Source organism: Parus major, chromosome Z, assembly GCF_001522545.3.
Source record: "Parus major isolate Abel chromosome Z, Parus_major1.1, whole genome shotgun sequence".
Lineage (NCBI taxonomy): Eukaryota > Metazoa > Chordata > Aves > Passeriformes > Paridae > Parus > Parus major.
The window spans coordinates 46,144,382-46,157,336 of record NC_031799.1 but is presented as its reverse complement, the minus strand read 5'-3'; the positions used below and the strand labels follow the sequence as shown (position 1 = coordinate 46,157,336).

At 40.3% G+C, this 12,955-nt stretch overlaps 1 protein-coding gene across 3 annotated transcripts in view; it reads right to left on the bottom strand.

Annotated features, from left to right (window-relative positions):
* MTAP (methylthioadenosine phosphorylase) overlaps positions 1-2,601 on the bottom strand; it is a 34,014-nt gene extending 31,413 nt beyond the window's left edge. For all 3 annotated transcript variants that reach the window (XM_033520525.1, XM_015615157.2, XM_019005340.2), the window contains exon 1: positions 2,552-2,601. In XM_033520525.1, the coding sequence (XP_033376416.1) occupies positions 2,552-2,587 (36 nt within the window). In that variant the 5' untranslated portion in view covers positions 2,588-2,601. The remainder of the gene's footprint in view (positions 1-2,551) is intronic.
* Positions 2,602-12,955: the final 10,354 nt, after the last annotated feature.

Sequence of the window (12,955 nt, the reverse complement as noted above, 5' to 3'; positions counted from 1 at the left end):
GAGATTTTTGAAGTAGCTGCTTCTTCAGTCATGTAAGGTCAACTTGGAGCTGGCAGCTCTAACCCTAAAATTAATTTTACCTGACAATTATTTTTCCTCCAGTTTACACGATCTTCCCATCTGGGAACTAGGCACAAAAATCTGATTGTATATTAAATTCTGCTTTCCAAATCTTCTAGTGAATTATCAAAATGAATGCAGATGCTCTAGGCTTAATGGGAGAGATAGCCTACATCCTGGTTCTGGCCAGGACAGGATTAATTTCTGCAGTAGCCTGGGAGACTAGGACCTAGAGGTTATTCTATATGACTTTGTATCATTTTCCAGAAACAGGGGAAGGGGCTCGGGGTCAAGGTAGCATGACAGGTGTGCATTTCTGGGCTCCACGTAGTGGCGAGCAGTTGCACATTAGCTGCTCACCTCTCTCAATCATATAGTAGCTGTTACTATTTGTTTTCTTATCTCATTGTTGTTTCCAATAAATTGTTCTTATCTCAACCCACGATCTTCACCTTTTGTGACTCCAACTCTCCTCTCATTCTGCTGCAGGGGGTGGGGAGATGTGTGGTTTGGAGTGGTTTCAGTGGGAACACAGAACTGGAGAACACCACGTCTAAAGCACAACACCCCCATCAGGGGAGCTGAGTTCTATTTCCACCTACCAGCCCAGGCACTGAATGTATGGGAAGACAGGATGTGACCAAGGATGTGACCAAGGATGTGACCAAGGAAGAACAGTTTCACCTTTCCTCAAAAGCCAGAGGACTGACCTCACACCTAAGAATGACCTCAAGAATGGAAAGATGTAAAACTGTATTCTCCACTTCAGACTTTGCATCCTACAAAGGGACACAAAGGATGTAACTTGTAAAAATTAATGGAGCCTGTATTAAAGGTTATCTGGAATTAAATCTCAAGTAAAATGGCATTACAGTAGAGTGAATCTCAAACATTGGGATGAAGAGCAACAGAAGTGAAACCTAAAAAAAGTTATCACACCCGTAACTGCAAAAAATCAAAATAATTTCTCTGTGGAAGTCCAAGTAACAATCACACTGAAGTGTATGCCTTTCTTCACCTGGTGTTTGGTGAACTTCATCAAGTAGGTTTAAGCAAAAGGCATAGAGTTATCAATGGAGTAACAGCCTACACTTGTTCATCTGTGGGTCTTAAACACCAGTACACATGATTATCACCTACAGGTCTTTTTGACCACTAACCACCAATAAACCCTTCTTCTGTTTTGGGGATACTGAGAAAGGGGTGAGGATGGCATTACAAATAATTTTGCTTAAAAGGAGATAAATATTGAGCTGCATATAATTTACAGTTAAGAAAATAAATCTGCACACTGAAGACAGTGTTTTCCAGACACCATGACGACTGGGATTTTTCTGCTTCACTGCAGAAAAATAATGCATTGTGTTATAAACAGCTGTGTAGTAGTTAGCTTTTGCTACAATTTGTCTGCTTTTATTATGAATTGTAATTGTTTCTTGTACCCTTTAAACTGCTTTTAAGTATAGTTACCTTCGTAATTGTTTGTGGGCAATGTAAAAAGGGGAAGCAAGATGTAAAGGAAAAGCACCAAGCCTAAAGTGGCATCAGAAGAGTATCAGAAGACCACCCTAAACTGCCTACATGACTGACACGAATTGTGCAATGAAGTGCTAATGTGAAGCAAGATTGTGCTCAATGATCTTGGGAAGGTGCCAAGAAAATTTGAGGAAGTAAAACCACTGAAAAAAGTATAGAAAAACTTCTTGCTGAAAAAGTTCATGTGGCTCTGACCTTGCCATGCACCCAAGCCTGTAACTTTTGCTTTATGTTTTGTCCCCTATTTTTATTTATTAAACTCTTAAAATTTTACAGGCGTGGGCTTCGTTTCTCACAATTGTGAAAACTCGAATTTCAGCCTGACCACCGGCCTGCTCGCCCCTGGTGCCATCACCGCTCTGAGCAGCTCTTCAAACACACAGGAGACAAGTCTTACGGGAGAAAGCTTTGCACTGCCCACTTGGCTCAGAACTTAAGAGTTCCGCGCACGTTTAAAAACAGAGCCCACAGCTACAGACCCGCCACGACCCCTCTCACTGACAAACCCAAGACACCGCATGCAAGTCAGATACCCGGAAAAGGAGATTTCTCCGAATAAATTAAAAAAAAATTAATTAAAAAAAAATTTAAAAATCGTCTCTTCCGGGACGGCCGCGGGCGTCCCTGCACGGGCCTGGGCGAGGGAGCGCTCGGGCGGGCGCCGCCCCCCACAGCGGCACCGCCGCGCTCCCGACAGGCGGCGCAGGAGGAGAGTGGGAAGGCGGCAGGAAGCAGGGAAGGACGCAGCGGGCAGGAGGGAGGGAGCGAGGAAGGAAGGAAGGAAGGAAAGAAGATAGCGCTGTCGGCTGCGCTACGCAGCGCCGAGAGGGCAGCGGCGCCAGCCGCGCCATCTCGCTCCTGCAGCCGCCCCGAGGCGGCGGCAGGGAGGGTTTGCGGGCGGCGAGGGACGCCACCTTCTCCCTGCTGAGGCGCGGCTGGGCGGAAGGGCGCTTACCTTCACGGGGACCGAAGCGGCGGCGGCGGCGGCCATGCTGGCGGGAGGGCGGGGCGGCGCGGCGCGCTCAGCCCGCCGCGGAAGGGCGCTCCCCGCCGGCAGGGGGCAGCACCGACCCGCGCCGCGGCTCGCGAGCGGCGCGGGCGGCTCCGGGGAGCAGGAGCGTGAGGGGAATGAGATCCCTGCCCTGCTCAGTGCCGCCAGATTCGCAAGCAGGGCACCCCTCTTGCTTGATTCTAAATCCTTCCGACCTGCAGGCTCCCCTGCGACTCTGGGAGCCTCCGCTGCGTGAAGCCGGAGTGGTGCTGCGGTGTGATTGAAATAATTCGTCTACTTAAAGGTGCAACTGTGTGCTCGGATTGCCAAGACCTGGCTTGCTGTCTCAGAAAACTTAGCTTTCAGGGGAGTCTATATTTCAGCCGGACCACCCTTCCATATTCCTGGAAACACAGCGGTTAATTTGGCTTCCGCCCCGTTCAAATCCATGAATTTGCCAACAGAGGTGGAGCTAAAGTGCACCGCGAAATCCCTGCAGCATCCTATGAAACAGCGACATGAAGCGAAAAAGGGCTGCTTAGCCCTGGAGTGCCAGAAACGGCAAAATGAAACCAAAATTCCAGCTCTAATCTACATGAAAATTCCCAATTTAGAATGTTTTTAACTAAGTAAAGGTGGTTTGTTTTAAATAAAAGAAAATCAAATAAATTATAGGTTTAATGTGCTCCAAATTAATGGTTATATTTTCAGTATCCAAAAATATGTCTGCACGTTTTGCAAAAAAGAAAAATAGTTCTTTTTTAAGTACATATACATAGAAAGTTTACACGTTTAACTCTGCAAGCTAAGTAGAGCTTCAAGTGATAGAAAAAGATAAAAACTTTCATTGTATATTAATAGTTAAATTTTTCCTATCTGTGTTGTTGCTACAAGTTCATACATTTAGGAGGAACATTTGTTTTACCATACCATAATCCTACATTTTGAGACACATCAATAGTTTTTCTATTTTAAATATATTTTTTATTTCAATAAGTAGTTACAAACCTATATATATATATATATATATATATATATATATTTAGAAAATGTATAGCTTTCAAAATCAGCCTCTGTCTTGGTAACTGGAAGTAGTTGCTTGTAAAAGTGTTTGACCTATTTTCTTTAAAGCAACTTTATCTACTAGATACCTTGGCTACTCAGACATGCTATTCTGACATGCCACTCCGTGCTACCTTCCTGTTAGAAAAAGACTGTCGCAAATCTGCTAGTAAATGCAAGCTCAGATTTGTCACTGGACATATATCCTATATTTTTACTGCTAAGACCTTGAGGCAGTTCTTTGTACACTGAAAGAAGTGGGTATTCGCAATAAGTTAAGGCAGTAGCAGCTAGTGCTGAACCCATGCTTCAGCTGGAATGTGCTCTCTGTGCAGCTTTAAACACTTTTTAAACTCTTTTTTTAAAAAAAAAAGTCTTTTTTTTTTTTTTTAACACTGTCTTTGATGTGTGCTAGCAATCTTTGTGCACTGTTGGGATGTTTGTCACTAAGGCTGAAACCTTAATACAGGTAAAAATGCAGAGCATATTGAAAATAAATTTACTTGGGAAAATAATGATATAAAGAGAGAAAGAAAGAAAGACATGAGTGATGCTATAACTTCTACAGTTGAAGTTATAGTTTTTCAGGTGAAGTTGTAGCTAACTTTATTTATGGCTTCAGTGAGTAGCCATAACCACAATACGACTAAAATTGACCATGTGTTTCTTGTTCTGTTGAAGGCACATGTTCTGCTTTTAGTGTACAGAATCTTTTAATAATAATTCTTGGCAATTATTTATATTTGATCTTAAAATTCTCCTCTACTGAATTGCTTATAAAAAGCTGTGTCAGTTGTGTTGCAATATTCTTCTTTGACTACAGTTACGTGCAGTATATTTGCTTTCTGAATATGACAGTTCATGTTGCTTAAGTAGTATCAAAGTATTTGCACTCTCAAGCACTGGAAGTTAAGAGTTGGTTCTTACTCCTCCTTAAAACACCCAGCTTCATACCTGTGGATTCTCTGAGGCTTTGTGTGTTTTGTAGGAGTACAGCTCTGCGTAATACTCCCTGTATATCCACATTAAATCTGAACACTGAGCAGCAGGCTGAAAAGACTGTTCATGTTGGATTGTTAATGACGTAGATACATGGAGAAATGTTGAGCTGGAAGCTCAAAAGCTTCATTAGATGGAGTTTCTGAAGATGGCTGGTCTGAGCAGCTGTTTCGGCACAGTCCAGATGGTGGATGGACAGCTTACAATCAGAATCAGGGAAGGAGCTAAAACCCTTGAAGTACTTTTTCACATTTAATACCATGTGAATTTCAGTTTAGCAGTTTTCTAGAAGGGTAAACCTGTATCAGTATGAAATTTAGCACTTAAGTGAGGAGTTTATCAACAGTTAGTGAGTTCGCATTATTTATTTTATAACCTAGATTGAGGCATACATGTATTTCAGCCTTCAAAATTATTTAACTGATCAAAGGTAAGAAAAAGTCCTTTGTGAAATGAACATTTTAAATGCTTGCATTTCCATACACCATATGCTTTTGATATCTCAGTTTCGAATGTTCTAAAATTAAAATACTGTTGTAGGATTAAGAGGTGGAGTCCAATTCAGTGACTTCACTGTTCATTAGGAAACTCTAATGAAACTAATCTAGAAATCTTTGACACTACACTTATCATTGTGAGTAGTCAGCTTCCTGCAGCAGCCATTTGAAATCTGAAGCAGGTAAAAAAACCAAACAAAACCAAAATGTTCAGGAAAACACAATGAACATAAACTACTAAAAAGACACTTGTTACAGGATTACTTGAGAAGTTGCAATTTCAGTTCACAATTCCATTTATGACACTATGGAAAAGAAGCACCTTAAAATAAAGTGATAGATTTGTATTTTCCCAGAGATTGGACTTCATACTTCATATTCTAAGTTATGAATTGTAAGTCCATTTATCTGAATAAAAGGAACAGTTAAATGATGTTTTTATTTAAAAAATAAAAAATAAAAAATAAAATAAATGGACAATTACTTGGAATCTTTCTGCTTTGATTTCTCAGTATTTCTGTTGGCTTTGTCTCATGGGCGGTTCTTCCTTAGCTGAAGTTAAAATAATACGTAAAAATTAAGTCGTATTTATAACTTACACCATTCAAAAAATATAAAAGAACCTTTAGATGAAAATAGATAGTTTATATATCAGATGAATACCTTTCAAACTTAAATGTAAAGTAATTTTTATGTCTCAAGGGAACTTTTGTGGAAGTTTGCATGTAGTCAATACCTGAAAACCCTAGATGTCCTTAGAAGTCTGGGAAGACCTGACAATTAAAGTCCACCGAAACTATTTAAAAGTGTTGGTCATAGGGCTGACAGGCCTTGAAAAACAGAAAAACAGAAACATTATTGTTAGTGTAAGAAACACTTTACAGAAATAGTATATTATTTAGATAAATATAGAAAACAATCTGTTGATAAGAAGATAATTCTTCACAGTACAAACCAAAGCTGAGAAAAGGTCTTTTGTGGGCAATTAGGATGTAGTGACCCTTGAGTTTTAATCTCTCTTCAGATGTCAAGTATTTTCATGCCTGTAAGTAATTTAAACCCTGTCCCTGCTGAAGTTAGAATCGTGATGCTAATCAGCTGTGTTAAGGGGTGCTCAGATTAGCTAGAATGTGTGTGTGAGAATACTTTGAAGATGAAAAGCTCTGTGTCAAGGTAAAAGGTCTAACTTTTTTATTACAGCAAAAGTTGCTGTAAAGAAATAACAGCGTTGTGTACACACAGCTGATCTTTGAATTGCTTTTGCTAATGTTACTTCAAAGAAACAGTATTTGCATGGAAGAAGGGAAAATAAAGCCTCAGTCAAGTCCAGTTTGCCTTCTCCATTTATTCATGCTGATCTCACTGTCAAGAGTTGCCATTATGCTGTACTGCTTGTAGACTTTGTTGTTTCTGCCCTACAAGTTCACAGAACGTTTTCAATAGTGATGGAGTATTACACACATTAAAAGAGAGTATTCTGCATCCTTGCATTAGACAAAATCTGACCCAAAAAGGAAGCCCATGTTTGCCATTTACTGTGAAAATAGCTTTCTCTTTCAAATTCCAAGTTAATTTAATCTTTGTTCCTGTATAGAGGAAACAATTTTCTGGTCCCTGTTCCCAGAATAATGGTTTATGATATCAACTGACTTCAAGGAAAAATTAATTTCTGTGTTTGGTGTTAGGACAAATAACTTTTAAAGCATAAATAAGCTTAAGGACTATTGTATGTAAACATCTGAGTCAGGCTCAGGAACATTTGAAAACCCAAGTTTCCAGCTCTTTATTGCAATCCACTACCTAAACTAGTTTATTGTTTCTACAGATGTCTCGTGGAGCACAGAGGTCTGTGAACCCTCAAAAACATGCCACCAAAAGGCTGAGGAAGTTCAAAAAACCTTTATCAGTAGCTGAAGACATCTGCCTTTACACTAACTCTGCTGTGGGACTGTAACACTGTACATTGGTCCATCCATCTGTAAAATGAGCAGTTGGGCTTTCCCTAATTTGAAACAAGTGGAAGTGTCTCAAAGGGACCATTTTAGCAAAACAAACACCAGAAACTTTCTTCTCTAATATGATTTTTTTTTCAAGGCAGAAACATGAGGAAGATGACCTCATCATCTTTAAAGCTTTGATGTCCTACTAAATAACCTTAATTCAGTGAAGATTGCACAGTCCACAGACAGAACAACTCCTGCATTTACAAAAGAGAATTTTTCATCTTACAGATAATTTACTGTTGTAACAATTCTGAAAGCATCCATGCAAAGAAACACACACTGTGAGCTCAGGTATGTAAAATCTGCAAGGTAAGATAGTGGAGTTCAGAAACTTGACTTTTGACATTACTGACATAAGTTAGTTCAGGAAATAAAATCCATTATGACTGCAATTAATGCAATCATACTTTTCTTCCTGATTGTAATGTATGGACTCAAAGTCCCCATTATCTTCAGTGATGAGACAGAGAAAAGGAAACCTCAGATTATGTAGGAAATGCTTACAGAATATGAGCATTATTTTAATTAATAGCTGCAATTGGTCTGCTAGTGTTAAGATTTGTTTTTTGTCTGGATTTGTTTTCCCCATAACCCTTCTTTGTCTGCATCTTGACTTCAGGTACCTTCCCTGGCTCTGCTCAGACTTCTGTATTGTCTTGATGACTGAAAGGTAGGTCCTGGTAATTGTAAACTTTGTCTCAGGGGACTGGCCCAGGAGGCACAGTGACTCAGACACCTGTGACGCAGGCTATTTCCCTGTCTCCCCCGGCCATGGACATGCAGGAACTCACTGCTGACCTAATGCAACATGCCCATTCCACACAGCTGTGCTCTGGATGGGACCAGATCTTCACCTTTTTCATGCTTCTGCCTGCTCCCATTTAGTGGGCTTGCAGCACCATTTCCCTATGGTTAGATTCCTGGTCCAGCAGGTCCTTTGTGGAAGTGAATAGGTTCTGAGCATTTAATGCTTTGTTCTGAGGTTTGCCAGTGCTTCTAGCCAACATATGGTGGTTCTGTGCCAAATAAAACCCACAACACTCTTACATGTGTATCAACTGTAGGTACAGATTATGTCCTTAAGCAATGTGATTTACCTCTAGCAGAAGAGTAGCTCCTTTTTATTGTGTGGGTGGCTTCTTCCCTAAAGTAGCCTGGGTGGCAATGTTGGCTAAACTGTGGTGTATGTCATCTTCTAGTTCATCATTCAGCTTTAAATAACAGTTAAATATTAGTTCTGTGCATGTTAAATGAAAAAAAGGCTTTTTTTATGTCTTTATCTTGCCATCTTCCAAAATAATAAAAGAAGCTTGAGATGAGAAGATGACAGCTTAAAATTGTCAGATATTTTAATCAAGCTAAAGAGGTATTTAAAATTTTATACCTAATATTTTAGTTGATCTAAGTTGATCTGGTGTCATAAGAGGATTAAAATAAATACCTTGATCACCGAACATGTTACTTTCTAGCTGAGAAAAGGGGTAATGCTTTGAATAATGAGCTGATGTCTGCTGGTATCTATTGTCTGTAGAATTCATCTTATTGTAGTTTATAAACATACAATATTTTGAAAGTGCATCTCCTAACACCCAAATGAGATGGTAAAACTATTTATGAATGATAGGCTAAAGGGTTGATAAAAAAATAGGTCAGTGTGTCAAAATACTGAAGATCCCAGCTGGTACTCAGGTCTCTAAGTAGGTGATCAGTTAATAGAGAGAGCTGCTCTCCTTATAGTGAGATCAAAGTACCCCAAAATGTCAAGAGAGACATCAGGAGTAACTTTCATGCTGTCCCTGTTACTGTGTAAGTCATCTGGCAAACCTGAGCAGGAGAGCCATGGTATTGCACCAAGTAGCTCCGCCATGGTCTGCACACCCATGAAAAGAAGGGAAAGAATTTCCCAAGATCGTTTTTCAGGACAGTTCTCTGGTTCTCAATCAATCACCAAGGTGCATCCTGAGACATCATTGCCCAGGCATCTGAGTCTCATCCAGTTTCAGGGCACAAGGAAAAATCCCTTTGATTGTAACAGGGAAGGAAGCTCCCCTGTTCAACCACCTAGGAGGCACTCTGGCAGACACATGCACACCACCTGAGCTGGGACTGGAGCCCATTCACAGCTACATCCCTCACTCACAGTCAGACCAGGATTCCTCACTGGCTCAACCCCAACTTTTCCATAACAAAGTCTCACACGTCCAGATCCTTAAAATAGTTTTAAAAATAATCTTGGTGCAATAACTAAATAGCAAGTTAACAGCTCGAGCTGATGCCTCCAAGGAGGGACCCTGAACAAAGGAACCCCTAGGCTTTTATACCTTAACAGTCTAAGCACACCAAAATCTCCCTTTTCATCTGGAGCCCTCGGCTTCTGCTGTGTCTCAGTGTACCGTCACCTGGCCGTGGCACAGGTCCCTGTGCCCTTCGGCCTGCAAAGGGTCGGCAGTTCGTGACCTCTTGACTCGGGCTCAAGCTCAGGCTTGGGCTCCTACCCTGGCAGAGCTCAGTCTACAGCCTGCCCTGCAGCTTGCACACCAAGCTGTCTGCACTGAGTGTATTCAACATCTGTCAGATGCTCATTTGACAGAAGTATTTTTCAGCAGCTGAAATTTTGTCTATGAAGAAAATCCATCCAATTTTCACTCTTTGTCTTTGAACAAGATTTAAGAGACAGTTATAAGGTAAAGATCAGAGTACTTGGTATCTACATCCTTTTCTGTTGTTTTTTTTGCTGCTAAAATTAGTTGAACATGATTAACAAGAGTATTGATGTGCAGGGTGTTTCTCTTTAGAAACTGTAGCCGCCAGTGCATCTTTGATAGGGAAAATCTTCAGTGTAGATGAGCAAAAGTGTTAAGATGGTGATTTGTAACTGCACAGAATGTGCTGAGATGGACTCTGCTTCAAAGAACTTACAGTTTATGGTGATCCAAACAGGCAGAGATGAGAGACAGAAGCAACTGAAGATACTTGAGCAATGAAAATGTGGAAACATAATCCCATGTCTCATCTGTCCCAATCCCACACTTATTCCACTGAGCCAGACTGAATTACAGACTCTGAGCTTCCTTAAGCAGTGACAAGCAGTAGTCATCCAAATCCTAGTTTTGAATTAATTTTAAAGTAAGGATTCATCCTGATGCTTCTGTGCACTCACTATCCCCCCACCCCTATCAGCTCAACTATCTGCACCCCTCCCTTTTTAAGACAAGGGCTTTGCCAAACCTGCCCCATCTTCCCTTAGGACAATGCATAAGACAGATTTAAATTTTAATTACTTCATAGAATTCTCAAACAACTCTGGAAAGCAGAAGAAAAGCAGCAGAAGACTGATTATCTCTAGAGTTGATCTGCTTGAATGAAACTGGAGCCTAAAAACCTCCCTGTGGATAAATTGTTAAACAGGTTTCTGAGCCCTGTGAAAACACCATGCTTCTAAAAACATCCTTTTTTCCTATTTAATTTTTTCTCATTTAATAGAAGTAGATTTATTTAACAAGATAAACTCCTTTTTCTAAGCAATTAATAGGAATCTTTAGGTGAAGAAAGGGGCAGGGTTATCCTGTGTGATTGATGTGTCTTGTTACAGAAATGAATGACCATTTGAATTTAGCAAGCTTTAGCAAACTGAAAACCTGTGTACAACTTTGCAGCTGTAATGACATGTGCTAATAGTCCTGCCATGAGGAAAAAGCAGAGGTCTAGAGGGAAGCAATGCAGAAACATATTGCAAGTGCCTTTAGGTTTGCTCACAGAAGGCCTGTGATTAGAGTTTGTACAAAATTAGAAGTTTGTGGTGGGTTGACCCTGTCTGCATACTAGGTGCCTAGCAAGCCACTCTCTTACTTCCTCACCCAGGGGGACTGAGGGATGGGAGAAAGTAAGATGGAAAAAAAACACATGGGTCAAAAAATAAGGCAGTTTAATAAATGGCTGCATGTGGAAGCAGAGGAAAACAATAGATTTATTCTCAGCTTCCCATCAGCAAGTAAGGTTCCTCTAGGGAAGTAAAGCTTCTGTAGGTGCAATTGCTGTGGAACACAAACATCCGAACAAGTGTTGTCTTCTCCCCCCACTTCCTCCTCATTTCCCTTAGCTTGTATTGTTGTATTGCTGACCAGACGTAACATGATATGAAATATTCTTTTGGCTAGTTTGAGTCAGCTGTCCTGGCTTTGTCCCCTCCCAAGATCTTGCTCATCCCAGCCTAATGGTGAAAAGAGAGGCTGGTGCTGTGCCAGCACTGCTCAGCAGCAGCCAAAACTCCGCTGTGTTGCCAATGCCTTCCCAGCTACTAATGTGAAGCACAGCACTGTAAGGACAGCTGTGGCAAAATTAACTTCATCTCTGCCAGACCAAATAAAGAATTTTACAGTCTAAGGGACCACATGGTTGAAGAGCATTTCTCCCAGTCCTGAAACAGGATATTCCAAATTTTATCAATTAAAATAGGAGCTAAAACATATTGTTGGGGGATGCATTATGGAGCTAGGGTACTTCAGCTGCTAAATCAAAACACATTTATAGAAATAATTCTCAAGACCTTATTTAGAAAGTACTTAAAGTCACTGCCTGTAGTGAGGCTCTCAGGAAACCATTTTCAACAAGAATGTAGCAAAACTTACACTATAGCAGATCGCAGGATTCCATGACTCATTTGAATTGCAGAAAGGAAGGATGACTGGTAGAATTAAGAAAGCTTGGCAGAGTAACAAAGTAATTGTAAATTGATGTGTGAGCAGGCAGGACATGGTGTGGGTGTACATTCTGAGGGTCTGAATGTGCTGCTTACTATTGTGAAAAAGGCACAAGCTCAAGTGGCAGAAATGGAGGATTTCAAAAACTCTTGGCAAAGAGTTTCTGACTCAGTGGGAACAGAATAACTTAAAACCCATCTGAAAGCCAGCAGTAAGTGCTCCTTTATCTCTTGTATTATTAATAGCTGAGTCAGACTTTTGAGTGAAGTTAGCCTAATAATCATAGCTTGTTATATAAGACAAAAGATATTGGCTACAGAAGGAAAGAAAAGCAAGCAACGAACTAGAATATACAGCAAATATGATGTGGTACTTTCACTTAATTATCTAATTTATTTTTCAGCTGATATTCTTGCTAGGGGAAATTTCTGCTTAGTTGTCTCTCTAAGCCAGTAAGAAATTGAAAACGAAACAAAGTACTCTTGCTATGAGTACATGCTCTGCACTGCATGTGCTCTGATGTCCTGGACCACAAAGGAAGATGACAAGACCTATAGAAACAGAGCATGTGCTGGTTTCATGTGAAAGGATCTTTGTACTTTGTACAGAGAGAGAAAAGAAAGAGGCTTGTGATCCTTACAGACAAATGTAGCTATTCAGTAGTTTTTGGCCTCTACATTTCTTGACAAGGTAGAGCAAGGAAGTATATGGGGATAGAAAAAATTTAAGTATTGCTCCACGTAGTTATTTTAGGGAATTTTCTTGAGGAGAACTGGACATATTTGACCATGATGCCTCTCTGTTTATCTGCACCCTTCTTTTTCACCTCCTCCTATTAACTTTTTACATTACTTTCAAATGCCATTCCAGTCCAAGAGAGACAGAAGTCTCAAAGATACTGGTTCCTTGTGAAAACATGCGGCTGTGTAGAATAGAGACAGCTAATAAACAATTCTTTCCAACATCTTCTCCCAAAACAGAAGGCTAAAGCACTGTCATTTTATTGTAAAAGAAAGAAAGAAAGAAAGAAAGAAAGAAAGAAAGAAAGAAAGAAAGAAAGAAAGAAAGAAAGAAAGAAAGAAAGAAAGAAAGAAAGAAAGAAAGAAA